Source organism: Gadus macrocephalus, chromosome 14 (assembly GCF_031168955.1).
Source record: "Gadus macrocephalus chromosome 14, ASM3116895v1".
Lineage (NCBI taxonomy): Eukaryota > Metazoa > Chordata > Actinopteri > Gadiformes > Gadidae > Gadus > Gadus macrocephalus.
Genome location: NC_082395.1, coordinates 12,504,912 through 12,526,347, shown reverse-complemented (window position 1 = coordinate 12,526,347; position 21,436 = coordinate 12,504,912). Strand labels below are relative to the sequence as shown.

General features: G+C 42.6%; 2 protein-coding genes and 1 long non-coding RNA gene across 3 annotated transcripts in view; 2 read left to right on the top strand and 1 right to left on the bottom strand.

Annotated features, from left to right (window-relative positions):
- The window catches only part of LOC132471675 (uncharacterized), an 89,692-nt gene that overhangs the window by 36,306 nt on the left and 31,950 nt on the right, over positions 1-21,436 (top strand). The gene's annotated exons all lie outside the window — the stretch shown is intronic.
- Positions 1,902-12,525, top strand: grtp1a (growth hormone regulated TBC protein 1a). Its single transcript, XM_060070896.1, has 8 exons — positions 1,902-2,512; positions 3,517-3,668; positions 4,378-4,536; positions 4,965-5,089; positions 7,145-7,241; positions 10,221-10,393; positions 10,509-10,694; positions 11,283-12,525. Exons 1-8 carry the CDS (start codon positions 2,415-2,417, stop codon positions 11,373-11,375), a joined length of 1,083 nt encoding a protein of 360 aa, XP_059926879.1. The 5' UTR covers positions 1,902-2,414; the 3' UTR covers positions 11,376-12,525.
- Positions 12,256-20,079, bottom strand: lamp1a (lysosomal associated membrane protein 1a). Its single transcript, XM_060070895.1, has 9 exons — positions 19,740-20,079; positions 17,678-17,784; positions 17,008-17,227; positions 16,296-16,457; positions 15,474-15,676; positions 14,505-14,630; positions 14,337-14,403; positions 14,063-14,230; positions 12,256-13,518 (listed from the first exon to the last, which is right to left on the bottom strand). The coding sequence occupies exons 1-9, from the start codon at positions 19,789-19,791 to the stop codon at positions 13,379-13,381; spliced, it is 1,245 nt and encodes a 414-aa protein (XP_059926878.1). The 5' UTR covers positions 19,792-20,079; the 3' UTR covers positions 12,256-13,378.

The window sequence follows — 21,436 nt, the reverse complement described above, 5'->3', positions numbered from 1 at the left end:
GCTTGAATAGGTGACGTGCAGTATCCAATAGCAACCTTCAAATGACCTTGCAGGTAAGAACATCAAACAGGTGTTGAGCTGTTTGTATAGTGACTTCGCATTCTTCACCTTCCATTATCACAAGGTTCATGTAGAAAAAAGTCTTTACTGGGAATAGATAAATAAATATAAATGTGTATAAAAACATGGTTTTACTTATCATATTGCTGCCACGGGCAAGGGTGGAAAAGTAAATAACAGCAGAGTTTTGACAACAAAGCACTCAGACCTTTAAGTCCAAATAACTGTATACGAACTTAAAAGTTTATTTAGCCAACTGTGGTTTGCGTTTGTACCGCGGCGGGGTCTCATCATCTGCAAAGATTCGGCAAATGATCAAGGTTCAGGGTTGCCAGTTTTTGGTACCTGGCTGGAGTGAGATGGTGATGCCATGGGTTTATTCACGCGTACGTGCACTTTTGGATGTTAGTGCATTTAATCGCACGTACGCGCTCTTAATCACGCGTACGCGCACTTAATCACGAGCGCATGTTTGGACTCAATTCACCATCAGTGTTTTAAAAGGTATACAGCTTCCACATATTGTGGGAGTGGGAGCATGGGTCTAAGATTTGCTGCATTAAAGCTGCAGTAACTCATTTCTTCATACAATCAATCAGTTGTATGAAGAAAACATTGCAGAACGAATAGGCTGTTGTGAAATATAAATATAAATCATTTATTGAATAAAAATTACTATTCAAGTTATTATGTCAAAATTGTACATCAGCATAAGTACTACAACAATTAACAGGTTTATTTTGTTCGATTTAATGGTTAGTAGTTAGGGTTAATTTGCTATGTCGCTTTTAGGTTTGGGTAAATAAATGTGTTGGCTAAAGTTAAGGCATGCAGAAGTGTGGAAGTAGATTCACAAAAATGTAAATAGATGATTTCTTACATCTTGTGCCACAAGAATAATGGCACTGTATTTGCCTATAGTTTTGGTCTCCACTTTGTTTATGACCTCAGTACTGAGAAATAAGCAGGGCTACTCTTTACATTTTAAAACATGCACAAATCCCTCATTAGCTGGTCTTTGTCAACTAAAGTGTTTTGCTTTTGCATTGAAGCGATGTAACCAAAACAAATGTATGCAAATGTTAACATCCACAAAGAAAGATTTTTTCAGAGGCATGCTTATACAATTTGTACTTGCCCTTTATTTATCCCAACCTGGCGAAACACTGAAAATAGTTATGTTTTCCAAAAATAATCAAGCAATTTTCAGAACAACATTCAGTAACCTGAATGAACTATACTACCAATCTGTCCATTAAAACCAATGACGAGCAGTTCAGTAAAGAACCGCTTACCCAATGCCTATTAATGCATTAAGCTCCATGAATGAATGAATGGATGGATGGATGCTATATATTCATGTGGGTCCTGGTCCTGGACCGTTACTGAGATGTCATATACATGTGGCTAAGGGCCGCTGGACTGCGGGTATAAGTTACACAGTTGCTTCAGAATTGTTGCCCCCCGTCAACACATCGGCCCAGGGGGCTGGTATGGGGGCATTCGGTGGAGGACCATCAGTACCTCTTATACATACAGGGCCCATAATTTAGTGCTACGGCGTAAACTCTTCCTTACAAAACTGCTCAACATGAAGGAGTTTCTCTCCACAAGAACTTTCAAATCTAAAAAAAGGACACTGGTCCTTTAAATGCCATCACCAATGTTGTAGATGAATATCAACGACCCAACGATTTATTACCTATATAACATGTTCATAGTCGATACGAAAATAAAGTAGGCCTACATCCAGGATCTGGGTGTCTCCATGCTACGTCAATCAAATGGGGCGTGGTTACTTAAAGCCTTAAATAAGTGAGATTGACGTGTCCCAGTCATCGGGTTTGTCGCGCGTGAAACGAGTGTCCAAATCCTTCGGTGGAACGCAATGCATCTAGCAGCGCTTCAGACTGAATTTGGAGTGTAGTTACCCTCTCCGTCCAGTTTGTTGAATTGGTGTCTAATAATACGGAGGGTTTGTAGTGGTGGGCGGGTTCTGGTTGCAGGTGAATCCGTGTCGTTTCCGCCCACCGGTCTTCCTGAACACAGTCTCTCAGCGGTGGTTAAATCCCCAGCTCACACAGTAGCGCTTAAAAATACCTGCAAACAAGGGCGGTTGTACTGGTGTCGGACGGGCGCGTTTATCCCAGGACAACAAGAACCCCCTGCGTGGGTTGAGCCATATAGTGTCGGAGCCCGCATGGACAAACTAACAACAACTTCTGCAACCTTCTGCCTATAGCTCTGGATTGGGGGGTGGGGGTTGCTCTTCAGGATTAATAGGCTGACTGTAGGAGAATAAAAAAACGTCAATGGAACGTTTTTCCCAGACGAAGGGTGTGTAAAGAGAAGAGATGGACCGCCGGGGGAATATTCCAGCTTCGGACGGGACCCGCTCGTCGCGGCGAGTCGCCTCCCCCGACCACCGCGGCGCCAAAGACCGCGTCGAGAAGTAAGCATCATGCTAGAGTTTATATTATATGTTAGATATTTATTTATTTTGATCTGAACTAAGGTGTATTTATGTACATGTTGGTAGGCTACATGTAATTACTAAACTGCTCATCATAAAGGAGTTTTCATGGACAGATGAGAGGTGACGTTACCTTGCTTCATTCGGTTTGAGTTGTTTTGGAATTGGGGCAGTGTTTTATACTTTTTGGAAAAACGAAGCTCTTTTCAGTGTTCGCCAAGTTGTGATCATTTTATGTCAGGTAAAACATCTAAATCTATCTCCTACCAGCATCAGCCTGACATAGGACAACTAGATTTCTTTAAAGAAAGACTTTCTTTGTGGATGTTTTCCAAATAAACTCACATTTGCATATATTTGCTTTGGTTAGATCCCAAATTTGTGTTTCAATGCAAAAGGAAAAAACTAAATTAATTTAAGTTGACAGACTCGTTTTTAGATGTATTTTTAAATGTACAGAGTAGCCTAGTACTGACTACTTCTCAGTACTGAGGGGAAAGTGCTCCCATCAGCCTCTTTCCCCTTCAGTAGTTTAGATTATCGTGTTACGTAAGAGCTTCAAGACCAATCCATAGACTGAACCAATCCCTTGCTCCATGACCTCTGCATCTCCAGGAAGAAAGTCACCATAAACAAAGTGGATACGGAAACAAAGAAAATACTGTGCCATTAATCATTTAGAGCTGTGTTAGAGTTCAAATAAAGTGGTTAGCCTTTATTTTGTGAAGGAGTAAAGAATTGCTCTGTTCATTATTAATCCCGTTCGACTACCTGTTGTTATGTGACACCATTCATGAAAGCGTAGTTTTATGATGGCTGTTTGAGGAAGTAAATTAGTAGATTTATATTGATGTGTTAAATCTTTATATTGTCAGGTGATCAGTCTCAGTGAGATTCAACATCTCTTTTAAAATAGAGACCTGGTGGGATAGAGCTGACAGTTTGTTACCTGCACCTCACGGGTGCTCAACGGCTCTCTACAGGGTGGACCCGTACGGCTTTGAGCGCTCTGAGGACTTTGACTTTGGGTCGTATGAGCAACTGATGTCGGAGTACATGGTCGTCCTCACCAGACGCTCCATCAAGTGGTCCAAACTCCTGAAGGGGAAGAAAAAGGTGGACAAGAATGTAAAATGTAAGTGTGTGTGTGTGTGTGTGTGTGTGTGTGTGTGTGTGTGTGTGTGTGTGTGTGTGTGTGTGTGTGTGTGTGTGTGTGTGTGTGTGTGTGTGTGTGTGTGTGTGTGTGTGTGTGTGTGTGTGTGTGCGCGCGCGTTTGCGTGTGTTCTGGTCATATCATGCTTATCTGTTAAGAAAGAGGGAAACATTCTGGTCAAAATTAATCTGCTACAAAGAAACTTTCGTGTCAGCTCAACCCTTGGCTGCGCTGACGTGTGTTTTTTTAATCTCTCGCCCACTCAGTTAAACCAACGCTAGTCCCAATCACTTAGTCAACGCTTGCAATTGAGTAACAAGCAGCAGGCAACTTACTCAAACCAAGCATCAGTCAAAAAGATAAGGGCTAGGGAGGAAATTGACTCCGTCAGGTTGACTCAAAAAGCAACGTCAAAATCATCTCGGGGGGAAACGTATAATGTGACCAGTCTATAGAGCGGCTGTAATGTACTCGCCTAAAGTTGATTCCCATCAGCCATGTTCTGTTTAGCCACATTCTTATGAAAAACAATGGCTGACACCAGCAGATTTAATTGTTATCTTCTTTTTTTTTTTACAGATAACAATTAAATCGTTTCGGCCCTCAGTGTGCACATATCAGTGTGCCGATTCCCGTCACCACAAACCTCTGTTAACAACGCTTGCATGTGTGTCTGCGCGTTCCACGCTAGTGAAGCGCTATGTCCGGAAGGGGGTTCCCAACGAGCACCGGGCCCTGGTTTGGATGTCTGCCAGTGGAGCCCAGGAGCAGCTGGACAGGAACGCTGGCTACTACCAGTCTGTGCTGGGAGCCCAGCATGACCCCAAACTGGTCGACAGCATCCGCACAGGTGAGACCCAGCTCACCTGTCTGTACAGCTGCAGACAGATCAGCCTTACCTGTGTAGAGTCAACACTTCATAAAGCAGGAATCTATGTGGCTGCAACAGGGACACTAAAACAAAATGGTTTCACTTTTTGGTCCATGACTCAAACACACTACATTTAGTTAAATATCTATAGCTTATAAGTGAGCACCCCATATGCATTCAGGTGACCCTGACCCAAAGGTTAGGAAACACTGTTTATCCATCATCTCTCCTTCATCTAGCCCTGCAGATATTGCTGAGTTTTTAAAAAAATATATACTGTGTGTGTGTGTGTGTGTGTGTGTGTGTGTGTGTGTGTGTGTGTGTGTGTGTGTGTGTGTGTGTGTGTGTGTGTGTGTGTGTGTGTGTGTGTGTGTGTGTGTGTGTGTGTGTGTTCGTTCATGGTCCAGACCTGAACAGAACCTTCCCAGAAAATGTCCTATTCCGCAAGTCATCCAGCACGTGTCTCCAGAAGGAGCTTTACAATGTGCTGGTGGCCTACGGACAGCACAACCCCACCGTGGGCTACTGCCAGGTACCCCCACCCCTCTACACTCAACACACGCATACGCCCCCCACTTTCTCTACGATCCAACACACACCCATAACTTGAGACATTATTGGGGTTTTTGGCACTTTTGGCCCCACCGAACCGCACCATGCAGCGTTGATTTGCATTTCCTCTTACTATTTAAATAAACTGGGCCGCACCCGAGATGCATACAAATACAATAATATATGCGTTCCTGTATATCGGATGCATCGCCATGCACGGAGAGTAACGCTAGAGTTACTCTCCGCACAGCTTGATTCTTTATTATTCGTTCATTCCTGTTACTATTTTAATCAAAAAGCCTAATAAAGTTTTAAAAGGAGCGCATCGCCATTAGTTTGACGAATTTAGCTTGTAAATCCAAATAGCTTGTTGAAAAATGACATGTTTCTTTCTTGGTGTAAAGACTGGACATTGGACAATATTTCTGTTAAATATTGTCCTAAGGTTTGGAAACACTGTTAATCCGTACTTCCACAGAATCGTTTACATACATGAGCTATTGAGATTAGGTAGCAAAAAGGGGAAATATTTAACACCAAACTGAATGACTCATTGCTGGTATCATTGTGTGTCGCCCTCCGACAAGGGTTTTACACCAAAATATAACAATTTGTCTTGAACAAATTATTCCAATTTTATAGGAGGCTAGAATATAAAATTAAATGGGCAATAAAAGTGGTTACACCATTGCAAGCCATTACCAAATCTAGCCATTAGTGACATCACAGGGAGTGACCACCCAGATGTATGATGGGTAGATCAACAGTTGGTACATTCTGCTGGTTAGGCTGGTCTACAGTTTGTCTACGCCCAGTGTGCTACGCCCAGTGCCAACACGTGGTTGCTAATGAACTGACAGCACCAACCCCGTCTTTTAATTATTTCTGTTCAGCCCAAGTTATTTAGCTTTATGTTTTATTTACATTTTTAAAGATTGAAATGTAACTAAACTAGACCAAGCTGAATCATTTGAATGGTAGAAAATGTCTTACAACTCAAAGCAAGGTACTGTAGTAAGTAATGTTCTCACACCCTGGTCATGGCAGTGGTAATTCAAAATAAACAACCATAGCAAACTTTAGGAATAATAATGGCTACTCAAGTACTAAGGAATGAATTGGCTGTGGATAAATGTTTCCACAACAAAGACAACATTACTTAGAAGTAAGTCAAGTATGTGTTTTATACTGTGTGTACTACACTGTGTCTACAAAGGTTCCCCTTTTTAGGAGTTGTAAACATTCCTGCCTCACAGCCGGCTGCAAGGTGTGGTCTTATGATATTACGACGATAATGACCGGGGGTCGTTGACAGTTCTGTGCTACAATTCACAGAATGTTTAAAATTATAGTGTTGGCTCAGACGTAGAGGAAGACACTTCGGGATTGTTCTAGAGAAGTTGAATAGGTGTATTTTCTAAACTTTTGAGCTTTGTCGCCCTCTTCGTTACTCTGTTTAAGCTTCTCTTGATATTTGGCACCCTCTTCTTTACTCCCTGGGGCCATGTTACTAACTGGGTTGGTTCTTCTGTTCTCTTCCACCTCCTACGTCAAACTTTCATGTACCGGCAACTCGGTCAATAGACCTGATGACTATAAAGAGAACACTAATAAGAGATTATAGTGGTTACGCATGTAATATCAATGTAATCCAGATAAAATGGTACTTTACTTTTTTAATCCCAGATGGGCTGGTTCTTAAAATAGTTATGCAACATAAATGAACCTGACAGCTTGGCAACACGGTATTATTTTGAACAAACTCTCTACATTTCTATTATGCTTATCAAACACATAGTCTCAAAGGTGTTCACAGGCCCACATTATACGACATGCCCCAAACCCTAAGCACTGTAAAGACTTCTGAGAGAAACTCCTCCCACCCAGCGGGAAGAAACCTTGAGAAGGAACACAGAATAGGGACCAGAGTACTGAGTGGGGGCAGACATATAATTGAAGCATAACACAAGGCAAAACAGAGATTATGATTAAGTTGTACTCTGGCTCTCCTTCCCCCATTTCTTTCTTTCTTTAGGGTATGAACTTCATCGCTGGACTCCTCCTTATAATCACCAGGGATGAGGAGAAGTCTTTCTGGCTGATGGAAGCTCTGCTTGGTCGGATACTACCAGGTGGGCATGGCCTGATAAATACCACAAGTCACATGTTTCTGTCATTAGAGTCACATGGTCTCTGTGTCCCATGGTCCCCTAGATTAAGACCTATGTTGGCCTCTCTCTCCTCTTCATCCGATTCAACTCAAAGGGCTTATTTGCATGGGAAAGGTATCAAATTAGCCAAAGAAGTAAGAAATTCAATCTGTCCCCCCTTAATTTCGCTCTTTTTTTTAATACAATCTCTCTTATTAAAGTGCCATTGTGTATAGTTATTTGTGAGTACTTTGTGGAATAAAATAATCACCTCTCATCCAACAGGGGGTGCAATTACTTAAAGGTCCCATGACATGCTATTTTATGTATTCTTTAATATAGGTATTAGTGGGCAACTAACACAGTATTCAAAGACGTTCCCTAAATTCAGCCGTGGTGCAGAGTTACAGCCACTCCGAGCCAGTCGCACATTGAGCTTCCCCCAAATGCGCTGTTTCGGTGGGCGTGTCAAGGAGGAGGGTGGGGGTGTGGCCCTGAGCAGCTTGCAGCCACCATGCGCTCTGTTTACAGTGGATGTATCGCAATGGCGAGCCGCACACAGCCTTTAGCCGTGTTCTGTAAATATTCTAGAACACACGGGAGTCCTGGAGCTCTATATCTAAATATTATCATATAGCCTACACAGATATCTATATCATATAATATATATTATCACGGCCAAAAGCTGTGTGAGCCGATATTATGAATCTCAAACGACCGCGTTGGGTTCTCCGACGTTCCTGGTTCTTCAACGTCCACATCAATGTGAATACACACACTGTAACGCAAGTGTTTCTTGTCGGTTCTTTGACGTGTCTTGTATTTCTACAACGAGACTGTCGTGGGGGTTATCTGAGCCATGGTTGAGAAGGAATTGGGGGAAAGGAACTTTGATTTGACTCGCTGAAGTACATGAACTGCGACATGCCGCCGGTTGCCGCGAGGCACCATCGCCCGGCAACGGGCAGCCGGCAGCAGGCAGCGCGCGGTTCAGTCGACTTCAGGTTGATGTGAAAGTGGAAGAACCAGAGACGTCGCAGAACCCGACAAAGTCGTTTGTGATTCATAATATCGTCTGGAGGCGCACACAATATGTTATATGATATAGATATCTATGTATATGATATTATTTAGATATAGAGCTCCAGGACTGTAACGCAAGTGTTGTACACTTCCTTGTTATTTGGATAACCGTTCTGCTGTTGGTGTGATGGCGCATAACACGTCGGACTCTCGTATCTGGTATTTCTACAACGAGACTCGTATTGGGGGTTATCTCAGCCAAGGTTGAGAATGAATTGGGGGGAAGGAACTTTGGCTTTGACTCCCTCAAGAACATGAACCACGACATGGAGGAGAAAGGGATTGTTGGCGGCGAATGTCTCCCGCTTGAGCCCCGCTGAGGGACCACCGCCGGAGGCGGAGGTGCATAAGCGCTGCCCGGCAAAGATCCCTTTCTCCTCCTTGTCGTGGTTCATGTTCTTGAGGGAGTCAAAGCCAAAGTTCCTTCCCCCCAATTCATTCTCAACCTTGGCTGAGATAACCCCCAATACGAGTCTCGTTGTAGAAATACCAGATACGAGAGCGCCATCACACCAACAGCAGAACGGTTATCCAAATAACAAGGAATATATAACTAACATGAATATATAACTAACAGGAATATATAACTATATCCAAATAACAAATAACTTGCGTTACAGTCCTGGAGCTCTATATCTAAATAATATCATATAATACATAGATATCTATATCATATAACATATTGTGTGCGCCTCCAGACGATATTATGAATCACAAACGACTTTGTCGGGTTCTGCGACGTCTCTGGTTCTTCCACTTTCACATCAACCTGAAGTCGAACCGCGCGCTGCCTGCGGCCGGCTGCCCGCTGCCGGGCGATGGTGCCTCGCGGCAACCGGCGGCATGTCGCAGTTCATGTACTTCAGCGAGTCAAACCAAAGTTCCTTTCCCCCAATTCCTTCTCAACCATGGCTTAGATAACCCCCACGACAGTCTCGTTGTGGAAATACAAGACACGTCAAAGAACCGACAAGAAACACTTGCGTTACAGTGTGTGTATTCACACACACACATGTGGCGCTCGCACGGTCGAGTCTCATTGGCGGGCCAACGTCTCTGGGCGGGCCAGGCAGAGTAAGGGGAGGAGCTGAGATTCCTCATGACGTCATGAGCACAGATTTCCAAATCAGCGCGCTTGAGCCTCCGTTTTTTCAAAGGCGAGCAGAACAGCTAGTGCTCGTTTTACACCAAACGCAAGTTTTAGCCACTTGGGGACCATAGGCCGGCTAGGGGAACTCATATTTATGTTAGAAAACCTCATAAATTGAGATTTTCATGTCATGGGACCTTTAATGGGGAAAACATCATCCTCTTGAGTTTGGGAAAATCCAACCATTCATAATATTAGTTTTCTTATTCCTGAATCCTGTATATACAATGGTTTAACTATTACGTTGACATACAATTATATTATTTTAAGTATTAACTTGGAAAGGGGACGGACACAACGTTCCAGAATGCAATCATCCAACCATCTCTGTGTAATCCATAATTTCCCAATCCAACCTTCTGTCTTTAGGATCCTCCAACCTCCTGTTCATAAATGTAATATATAGCCGTGAGGCTACGTTCTTGAATTGCACGAGCAGTCTATGCATGGCCATGGCATTTATCATTGCTTTGGACGTACACTACTCATGCAAGTGCGCTTACAGGTACACAACAAATCGGTGTAGGAACTGATCCTGGGCCATAATTATATATTTTTGGTACTTACTGGCTTGCAAAGTTAACCTACAGCATGTTTAATATATACCGACCGTGTCATTTCTATTCCTATAGCCACTGTGCTAGATTGTGAAATTTTTTTTTTTTTTTTGTAGCTAGCTACTTCACTTTGGATAAAAGCTTGTGCTGAATATAGTCTCCCTCCATCAGACTACTACAGTCCGTCCATGCTGGGTCTTAAAACGGACCAGGAGGTGCTAGGAGAGCTGGTGAGGGAGAGAGTCCCCGGAGTCTGGGGGGCGATGACGGAGCACGGGGTCATGTGGTCACTGGTGGTCTCGCGCTGGTTCATTTGCCTCTTCATCGATGTGCTGCCAGTGGAGGTAACACACACACACACGCACACGCACACGCACACACACACCTGTCCCAACAATGCATCAACTGACTAGAACCGACGAAACAAATGAAAAGTCGAGATGTTAAACCTTCTTGCAGACGGTGCTCCGGATCTGGGATTGTCTCTTCTACGAGGGTTCTAAAATCCTCTTCCGTGTTGCCTTGACGATAATCCACCAGCACCAGTCAGTGATGGAGGATGCCCGGTCACTGCCAGATGTGTGCCAGAGCTTCAAACACATGACCCTCGGGCCCTTTGTGGAGGAATGCCATCCTTTCATGCAGGTACAAGACCAGTATGCTTGGTAGGGTCAGACAGCTAGAATCTACACTGAAGGATTTTTTTTAAGAGTGCCATGTGTGACTTTTAATTGTCCGATAACCGGCGCATATTTTACCACGTGGCTTTATGTTGACTAGACCTTTCAAAATCGATCCTATAGTAACATCTAAAGTGGGAGTGTCCGCCCAGATTTATTATGTGTTAGATTAGCCCAACAGTTGGAAAAGTCCACTGGGGTATGCTGATCTACATCTGGTATGCCACTCCCAGATGTGATGTCACTGATGGAGTGACGGACTGATGAAGGGTAGATTTTGAAACGGCTTGGTATTAACATGGGTTCAGATGCTATGGGAACTCAATGATAATTATCTATATCCTCTCATAGCTTGGAGCTCCCTGGATAAATAACAAACATATCGTCGATGTGGGCCCTAACCTCACATTCGAATTGTACAATGCTTTTTTAATTTTTATATTCTTTTTTTCGATCTTTTATTGTTAAAAACACTTCCATAAGTTTCATGTCCTTTTATGAAGTTCTCTACGTTCACTCATTTCCCATATGTAACACCCTAAACATTTCCTAGAAAATCTTCACCGAACCAGGAAGTCTATCCATGGCAACCATCGCCAAGCTGCGGGCCACATGCCGAGCCCGCATCCTTGCCGAGGGGTCATGACCCCGCCCCTATAGATACCTGTCAATCAAACTCACTACATTCCAGAGGAGACCTCATCGGGGACCTCACTGGACCTGAAATCCTTTTGTGTTTTGGGACAACCTTCAAACACAATCTTTGCACTTTCTTTTGAATGTTTCCATATTTTCCAAGGTTGCTTATATCAGTCTTGAATATTTCTTGTAGTTCTTCGCATTCAGCATTTGATTGTCAAAAGCACAGCTAGACTACTGACGTAGAATCACTTTAAATCTAAATATTTTTTGGAATATGTGGAACCTTTTTGTATACAAATAAATTATACAAGTTTTTCATACGAGCCAATTAGAAATTGGTGAACATTGATACACAATGAGTTAAGTCTCTAAGAAAGGTATGATTTTAATGTGATGTTTAAAGATCAGGCTAGCCATCTGACTAGCACCTACCTTGGCGCTTCTACAGCAGCAGCAGAGTTCTGATTGGCTGAGTAAAGCAGAGCTAGGCCCCGCCTCATCAGCCAAATGTTTCTACCTCCAGTGCAAATTAATAACTCCTCCAAACCAACCATTTCACTCCAACGCAGCTAGACACTGCAATGCTGTACCCTGAATGTGGAAATAAATAATTTGGGTGAAATGTCCCAATGTAGAATCTTGAGGCGCTCTGGCGCATGACTGAACCAGCCCAATAAAAGTATGAACTCTGGTCCTCCCAAAATGCAGATACGTGTGTTTTTTGTTTAACAAGTCCGAAACAGTGTTTTTTGTCACCTAATAGATGAGACGCATCCTATTTTCGATGCAGAAATAGTCTTTATCCAATGTATTTTTTCACTTTAAATAAATATTAATAAATCAAAAATGTAAACCGCAGGTCTATAATATGCCTCCCAAACACATTTTAAATGGGACATTTTTAAATCAGATAAAAGCTTTAATTGACTTCAGGAGGATGCAAAAGTCTACAAAACAATTAAAAGTATTTTCTATAAAAATAACGAACACTAAACATTTCATATCAAACAGTAAGTAGTATAGAGAACTCTGTTCCACATGTTCACCTCTCATGGTGCAGGAATAAAAGGACAGTCTGTCAATTCTCTTTCCATGGTATTTCTTGTTTGTCCAAGCAGATATAAATGATAAACCCAGGGCAACTGAAACCAGCACGCTTATAGGAAAATACCTTGTGTTATGTTCTTTGGCCACAAGGAAAGTGGATGAGCCGTTGAATTCTCGGATGTTTATGCATCAAGGTGATTATCTTTCCCCAGCAGTATCATATACCTAAAGTCTACTTACATAATTATTAATTAAACAACAAAACACCCAAACACATCCAAGCAGGAGTACAGGAGACTCTAAACTAGAATGAATAATACAGTGTCCATAATCGGATTTCACTTCAAAATCCATGAACATGGAGTAAAATTGAACATCAAATAATGAAAAAACAGCTTCACACACGCAAACAGCGCAATGCATCCTAGATTAATTTCACTCTTTTAACAACCTTTCACTCATTCATTTTCAAACTGTCACACACACACACACATGTGAGAGGGGCGTGGTCTGCCAAGTGAAATGGACATGTCTGGAACAATGGGGCATATCTCTAGGAAGGCGTGGCCTGCCGTATTTGAGGGCATGGTCCTTCAGGCCAGACGAGGCAGTGTCATATAAACTGTGTGGCCTATAAGGGGAGTTTCCCATCAGGTGAGGGTTGGGTATAATCGAGCATGTGAAAGGGGCGGGTCTTTCAGGTTAGAGGGGGCCATGGACTGTCAGGTGCGGGGGCATGGTCTAGCAGATTAGAGGTAGGTGTGGTGTAGGTATTGGATGAGAGATGGACCTGGTCGTTCCAGTGAAGGGTGGGCGGGATCTTCCAGGTGAGGGGGTTGGTGTGTTGAGAGATGGTCTGGGCAGTCAGAGGTTGGTGTGGTCTGTCAGGTCGTAGGTGGCCACGGCCAAAGCTGGTGAGAGGTTGGCGTTGTCAGTCAGGTGAGACGTGGGCGAGGTCGATCAGATGGTTTGGTATCCTGCGTTGCTCCTCTTCCTGCCGATCAGGTAGGCTATGAGGACCACAAGCACCAGACCAGACAGGGCGGCTCCCACCACGATGGGGATCAACATCTGGTCCTGGTCTATTTGGCACTCTACCGCTGGAACCCCAGACACAAACACACAACAAACAAACAGCTCCATCAAACAAGGGCCCGTTTCAATGAGCAGGTTAGGATATCTTTAAACGGAAACCACAACTCCCAGTAGAACTCCGAGAGAGTTCTTTTCCACACTGTCGGTTTCGGATAGGTTGAACCTGAAAAACCGTCAATTATTGCACTGGACTTGATCAAGGGGTTCCCAAGCCATCATTACTTTTTTAGTCCTATTACTGCATGAACCCGGGACTCAGCCTATTCTGTTTCTGTACACACTTTTACTGAGTGAGTCAGTATACATTTTCTCTTGAAGTTCATTTTTGAGGTAAATAAATGTAATTAAATTCAGTCTATAGTTTAAGTATTTCAGACTGATGCCACTCATGAACTGACCTTTTAGTGGAAAACATATAATTCATATACAGGGCCTTTGCAAGACCTTTGAAACATTTGACATGAAAGAAAGTATCATCAAATATCCGAAGCTTAGATGTAAGCAGTCTCACGCAACCCCATTGCAGGTAAAGAGCGAGCACAGGCCTACCTGTAGCGAACTGATTGCTGATCACAGCAAACGGCTGCACCTGCAGTCTGAAGGTATTAATGGAGACCGCCTCTGTGATGATCAGACTTTGCTCCGAGTTACACGAGTAAGACCGGCCCAAGACGCTGGTCAGGTAGGCCAGGTTGCTGTTGCTCACCGACACTGGTTCTGAGGGGAACCAGAGGACAACACCATAATCCATAAGTGGTATAAACTGGGGCGGTCTTAAGACATCAGGGTCTGTTGACCCTGATGAGTGGTAAGTTGGACTTACCACTCATGTCGGACCAGTTGGCCACCAGCACGAGGCCGCTGAGGTGGTACTTGTTGGAGGTGGTGTTCTATAAGAAGAATTGCATGTTGATTGAAAAAGCTTGAAAATGCCCTCACGCACGTGCCGAAACCCACCCACCCACCCAATAAAGGTTACGGTGGTGTTTACCAGAGTGAAGGTGAACGAGATGATTGTGTTTCCCTCATGGTCCAGGACCAGGGTGGAGATGCTGGCTCCACACGTGCCCGAAGCCGTCGTCAGGTTGGGGTGGATGTTCACTACTTCCTGGACCGTCTGGCAGGATGAAAAAGAAGCAGAGTCATGAACACTACACACGATATAGTTAATTAACTCAGGTTCTGGGGCATGCTACAAGTAGATATTTCATGCTCCATGAGCCCGGTGTCAAGTCACTACAGGTACTTACTATTGCTTCCGATAAGTGTCAGAAGATAATTTCTACAGGTAAGTGCTACAGGTAAGAACATTTCCCTGGATTTCTCTAAAGCGAAAAAAAAAAAAGCTGAATGATTGGTGATTTTTTCAATGTACAAAAAATGGCGAAAGTAGCGTTAAACTAAAACTGCCATTTGCAATGGTAAACCGGTTACTAGTGCAAATCGCGTTACAGCAGTGTATGATGAAGTGAATGTTGTGCGGAATCAAGTGGATAATGGCATCCGAAACCATGAATCTGGAATCTGTCAAGTTTCCAGACGTTCTTGTAAAAATAAGCTGCATTTTACTTGTTTTTAAATCACCCGAAAAGCACCCATTCCTTGCTTTCTCTGACAATGTTGCGGCTTTAATTCAAAATACAGCCGTACCGGCAAATGTTACTAGGTCTTGAGCTTCAAAGATTTCCCTGAATATCGATCCCTGTTCCCATTCAGGAAATGTTAGCATTGCAGGGAAGCAGTGCGAAATGGGTTTATAACCTGCATTATTTCTCTGCCTCTCACTCAGGGTCTACTTGCTAAAGGTGAAATCTACAGGTATGAACTACAGATAAATGCTACAGGTGAGAACATCGGGTAAATGGGGCAGCCACAGGTAACAAACCTGAAAGAGATGCTTCAGGTAAGTACTCCATATAAATACTGAATAAATTGAGTATAATCTAGGTCTCTGACTCACATTGTTCTTGGACTGAGAGGTGTAGGTGATGTTAAGCTGCAGTCCCATCCTGGCCATCAGGCAGGTGTCGTTGCCCTTGGTAACAGCGTAGGTTCCCTGTTCAGGGAGGCCTTGCGGGGTGGGTGCCGGCACTGGCGTCGTAGTGGGGCTGGGTGTTGTAGGCGCTGCCGTGGTACCCTCTTGGTCAGCAGTACAGACACTCTCTGGCAGATAGGACAAGATTGGTTGGAATTCCAGGAGGCTAGTCTGATGTTTTCTGGCCAGAACGCCACTCCTCGCAAGGTTAACTGACCTATCGACACATACATGAGTGACATACAAACACATGGGCCTCCAGAGCTCAATTGGTAGAGCATGGGATTAATACTGCCAGGGTAAGAGGTTTTATTACCTGTCTAGATTAACTGATTGAGCATGGCATTAATTCTGCAAATGTAAGGGGTACAAATCATACTGGGGCCAACCATGGTGAGAATATTGTGTGGTATTGTAGACACTTTGGATAAAAGTTTCAACCAAATGGCGAATGTATTATAAAACACATGAAAAAGTAAAACATAAGAGTAATCTAGCAAAAAGGTCCCTGCTCGGACATATACACTGGGATAAATTAAATAAATTAAAAATTATTAAAACACATTACTTCATGAACACCTGAATTCATGAATACATGCAGCAGGACAGGGGAACACATGAATAAATGACACCGGTTTCTTAAAATCAACAAATGAAAAGTCTGTCATTTCCTGTAAAGGATCATTAAAAGGATCTATCTATCTATCTTTCTAAAATATGCATAAACGAAAACAAGAGCAGTGTTACCAACGGGGCTTAAGTCTTCTTGGGTCATGTACGCCTCCATCTTAACCCCAGAGAAGGTCACTATTGCCCCTCCCACTGGGATAGAAGCGGGGCTTACACAGCGGTAGGTGGTGTTGAGCCATGCCCACATCCCCACAGATTCCGTCATCACCGTGACAACGCCTAATGGACCATAAAAAACACAACACTGGATTAAACCGATACATTGTCCGACATAATAAATAGAAGAGGTCCTGTTGTATTATTTATAGAATTCTATATGTAATGTTAATACTATTGTTATATATTATTTTAAGTGGTCAAGTTATCTTTAGATTCGCAATGTGCACGATTGAGTCCCTTCCAGTAAGTGGGCGGGAGACTTTCAATGTTTAATAAACGCAAGAACAATGTTCTGTCCACTCTGACTGGCTGTGCAACTGTGTGACACAAACTAGCATAGGTCGGCTGGCTGGGTGGCATGAGTAGAGGAGGTTTCCGGAGGGTCGATAGTAAGATTATTGTAAGATAGTAAGAACAAAGAGAAAGTTAAGAGCTGGCTGGCATTTATCATTTGTAGTGTATATCGGTGTGATTAAATTTATAAAATTATGGAAATCACTATCGATCGAAATTGACCACAGATATTCTCATGTTCTTTTGCTAGGAGTTAGTCAAAATGTTAGACATTGTGAATTCAATGTATTGTTAGATATAATGTGGTGTATCTGACCTGAGCTGTTAGCGAGGGGGAACAGAGCGCTGTCACTCAGGTTGTACTGGATGCTCAGCATGTTCACACTGTACATGCTCCCATTGTTAGAGAAGAAGAGTCCGAGGGTGTGGCCTGGCCCAAACACGCCCACCAGCGACACCGGACGCCCGTCGCTGCCACATGAACTGCTGCCCTGATCCACCGTAGTAGAGTCCGGGAGATCCACCTTTACTGTGGTCTGAGGGGGAAGATAAAAGATGGAGGAGAGAAGGAAACAGTGAGCCAGTGAGAAAAAGACAGAGCAAGATATAGATAAAAATAGATAGAGAGAGGGGTGAAACCATTTAACAGTATAAAGTATGTGTTTGCTTTAGCTTTCTGCTAAATATTGAATACACTTTCTACATTGAATTATTTTACTTTGCCTTTATTTTATTTTACGTCTATCTATTTTATTTTATTACTTCCTTTTTATTGTATGTTTGCTTTAGCTTTCTGATAAATCTTAAACTTATCTATCATATTTTATTATTTCATTTTATTGTATGACGATGTTTCTATGTGAAGCACTTTGAGTCTGCCTCGTGCATGAAAAGTGCTATTTAAATAAAGTTGCCTTACCATATATACTTCTGTTTAACAGTATAACATAGGATGAATCTGTGGATGAGTGACTAGTTTTCCTCACCGAGGTGTTAGTTGTGTTGTAGGTGATGGAGAAAGAGGCGGAGAGATCAGCCTTGATACAGGTGGAGTTTCCCTCTCTCAACTCCAACGTCACAGCCCGGACAAACCCTAAACAAACACACACGTTTATTGATATAAAAATTACAAAAAAATATCTCCCTTGAAACATAAAACCAAGCAACATAAAACCAAAAAACACAAAGTTCCATGTGGTAAACAAACAACTCTTTACAAGAAGGGGGTTTGGGATTCTTTGATACCAATGATTATACTTTTTTGTGATGATTCATGCATTGTGGTGTATCCCAGTAGAAAATTGGGCCCTGTTATGTTATTTTATTTCCCATATTATTTCCTACGTTTTTTTTCATTCTCTTTGTTTACCTCTTGGGTCATTAAGCTGGCAATCAGTGATATTGCTCATACTGGATTCTTATTGGCTGTATCTAAGAATACATATCTCCTATTGGGTAGAGCCTCTACCGTAGAGGGAAGTAAGGCCCGCCCCTTGAAGTTGCTGTCCGGCGTGCGCAGACAGAACGATAACACAAGCAGACGTGGGAGACGAGTGGAGTGAACGAGTCAAACTGTGACAAGTGCTAGTTGTATAACTGTATACACGGAGTTGAAGTTGAAGGGAAACATAGCTGAAGTGAGAGCTAGGTTTTTTGGAGTCCTTGGAAACTCTGGATCGAATTCCCCTTGACGAAGGGGTGGCGAGCTAGTGAACATACCTCACCCAAAGGAGTGGACCGAGATCACCTGTGCCGAGGAGGAGACCATTCTTCCTCTACCTCCATGCTCCATCACTTGAGTATATCAGGTGGAAGCGCCACACACGACCCCTTGACATTGACTTCGGATTCTTACTGGACATTCCCCTTTTGTTAACGCATGCTGAACTGACCTAACCAAGGAAACTAAAGGAACAAAAACTGAACTTGAAGGAACATCTCCAAGGAATTTATTTTCTTATTTTTATTTGTTCTTATTTGTCCGACATTTAATGGTGTTTGAAGAGTTGTTTCTTCCCTAATGTTTGGTCTAAACTGTGAAAATGGCTGGATTTTCTTGATTGCACTGAACTCAACTGAATCTATTTCATTTTTGCTATAAAGTTGAATACAGTCAATTTAAAAGTAACCTGTGGCTCCAGTTAATTATTGTGTTGTCACTTTATTCTTCCCTCTGAATCTAGTCAATAGTCCATATCTGAGTATACTGCCCTAGAGGGTTACAGTAGGCCTACCTTTGTGGGTTTATTGTACCGTACGTTTAAGTGTGTTGAAGGACAATAACGTTATATGTTTGTGTTGTATGAAGTAGAGAGAAAAAGTTAATAAAAATGTTACGACCATGAACTGTATGAGGTTTTGAGTGGAAAAGTGAAGTGCTTTTCACTCCATGCCGTAAGGTTCTGGTTTCGATCCCAGATGTCCATGGTCTACCTGTAGTAATCAGTACATTTCCTTTGTGTATTTATATAATTATTAATATAGAACATTTTACTTCCAGTCAAATTTAGTGTGTGCTACTCCTGTACCTTGCTGGCTCTCATCCTGGTTATTTAAATGTAAAATAACAATAACACTGTAATTTGTAAAACAACCAATACAAGCACAATAGTCCGAGAACCAATTTCTCATTCAGTCTCATAGAACAAATGCCGTCCCGTCACGTGATGGGCGCTTGTATCGCACATTGAACGGCCCGGAGCGAACGCGCACGCACCATGTGATGACCAGAGAAAAGTAATACCATTGCTCCCCATATGGACCTATATAAATAAGAGCACATCACAGGCAGAAGACCGATCGATACCGATCAACGCCCCTCCACAAAGCTCTACTTATGACGTCACCTGAGCGCAGCAACGCCATGGCCAAAAACTGACAGAGAGGCAGGGCATTCCCGCACCTCTAGTTGTGAAATTATTTATGATCGTCAGGTAGAGGATTAATATAATTGAATGTAGCTCGTGTGTATACGCCACAAAACAATAACAACAACCACACATCGATTTAATGACGTCGTTGGTATGTTTTGGGTATGTGAAAACTCACCTAAAATCAACGAACAGGCGACGAGCTGGAAACACAAGTTTGACTTCTTCATGTTTCCAATCCAGAAATTTCACTTGGAAGTAACGCGATATAATAGCCTAGCGCAGTGAGTCGCGGATGGAAGCAGGTCAGTGCGCAATCCGAAAATAATAAAATCCTTTTCCTTCTATACAAGTGACACTGATTACGTCCTGGTTTCTCCGTATGCATTTATTTGTATTCATCCATTAGGTATTATAGGGCTCCGTAACCGTTAGTGGCATGTTGCGCAGGAGAGCGACAGCAGACGTCAGGACGCGTTCAAGTCCCGGTGCGGAATGCCGAGTCACGTGAAACAGACGTTTAGTCAGCCAGTAGTCACGTGAGCATGCACCCACACCTCCCGCTCAACGAAAGGTTCGTGGGCCATACCAAGCTCGGAAGCATTGAAGATATCCGAAGTAAAGTTTATGTTTGGAATAATATAGGGTTTGATTCAGTCATTCATCGAGCTAGAGAAATCACCAGCACCACCACACCAGACTAATGTCACACCTCAACACAGTGAGTTGTAACGAAAGAAAACATAGGCCTAAACACAGGACTACTGCCGCCCTCTCCACAAATTATTTCAGCTGCTCTTATCTGCTCGACGGTGCAAGGGCCCCCTGGCCTGACCAAAGATAAAGACCTATGCAATCGTTTTATTCCCAGTGTCAACATTTCCAAGAAAAAAAAGTCCCTCTAAAAAAACGATTAACATGCACTTGTATTTTCGTAAATATCGATAGTTGTATCTTAATATTTTTAAATATATGACAACGCTTATGAATAAAAAATAAAGTGATCAGATTCTGAATAGGTTTACGAGTTCCAAATGAAGGTAGCAAGAAGGTTGGCTACCCTGATGAAATAACAGTGGCTTCTATTGTTATCAAAAATATATTACTGAATTGGCGCCTCATTTACAGAATTCTTACTAAATTCTCATCTGGGATGAATAACGTAAATCTCATCTGCGATTCAGCGCTGATGCCTGTTTAAAACGTCCTGAAGAGCTTACTTCAGGATAAATAAACCACTGATCTTCACCAGATGAGTCGTGAAAAAGCCCGCGGCAAAACCGACATCATGTGATGTTTCACGCGCACCAACGTCTGCAAATCGGCTGATGACTTTTCACTTCACTCGGCGGTGAGGAAGAAGGCGCACGCTGCTGTCCAAGAACTGTCATCTCCCCGAGAGATTCTTTCAGATTTTAGGCCAACATAAAAAAAATATATATAATTGGTGCTTTTCAAAAGTAACTTCATGGGTCAGCATGTTAATTCATATTTCCTATTAATTTGACGAAATAAATTGTTCCTTGACAATTTGAGAGGTTAGAAACGTTTTTTTTTTGTTTTTTTCACAGCAGGCTTATGTAAAATCTCGAATCTTCACTGTGACATTTCCAAAGCCAGCATCACACTGCATGTGCTGCTGTGACCGTCTGACCGACATTAGAATATGGTTTCCTATCTCATATCGTATCAACATTATTAACAAGAACTGTTTCGTTGTTGCTCTCCTTCATTTTTGCTGGACTTCATGAATATAAATTAATGAGTTTTCAATCTATATAGGCCTACATCTATATACAAGACAGCTCACCCAAAACGTTTTCCAGTCATTGAAATCTACAGTCACGATTTTTGTTTTAAGTAAGCTTGTCTACA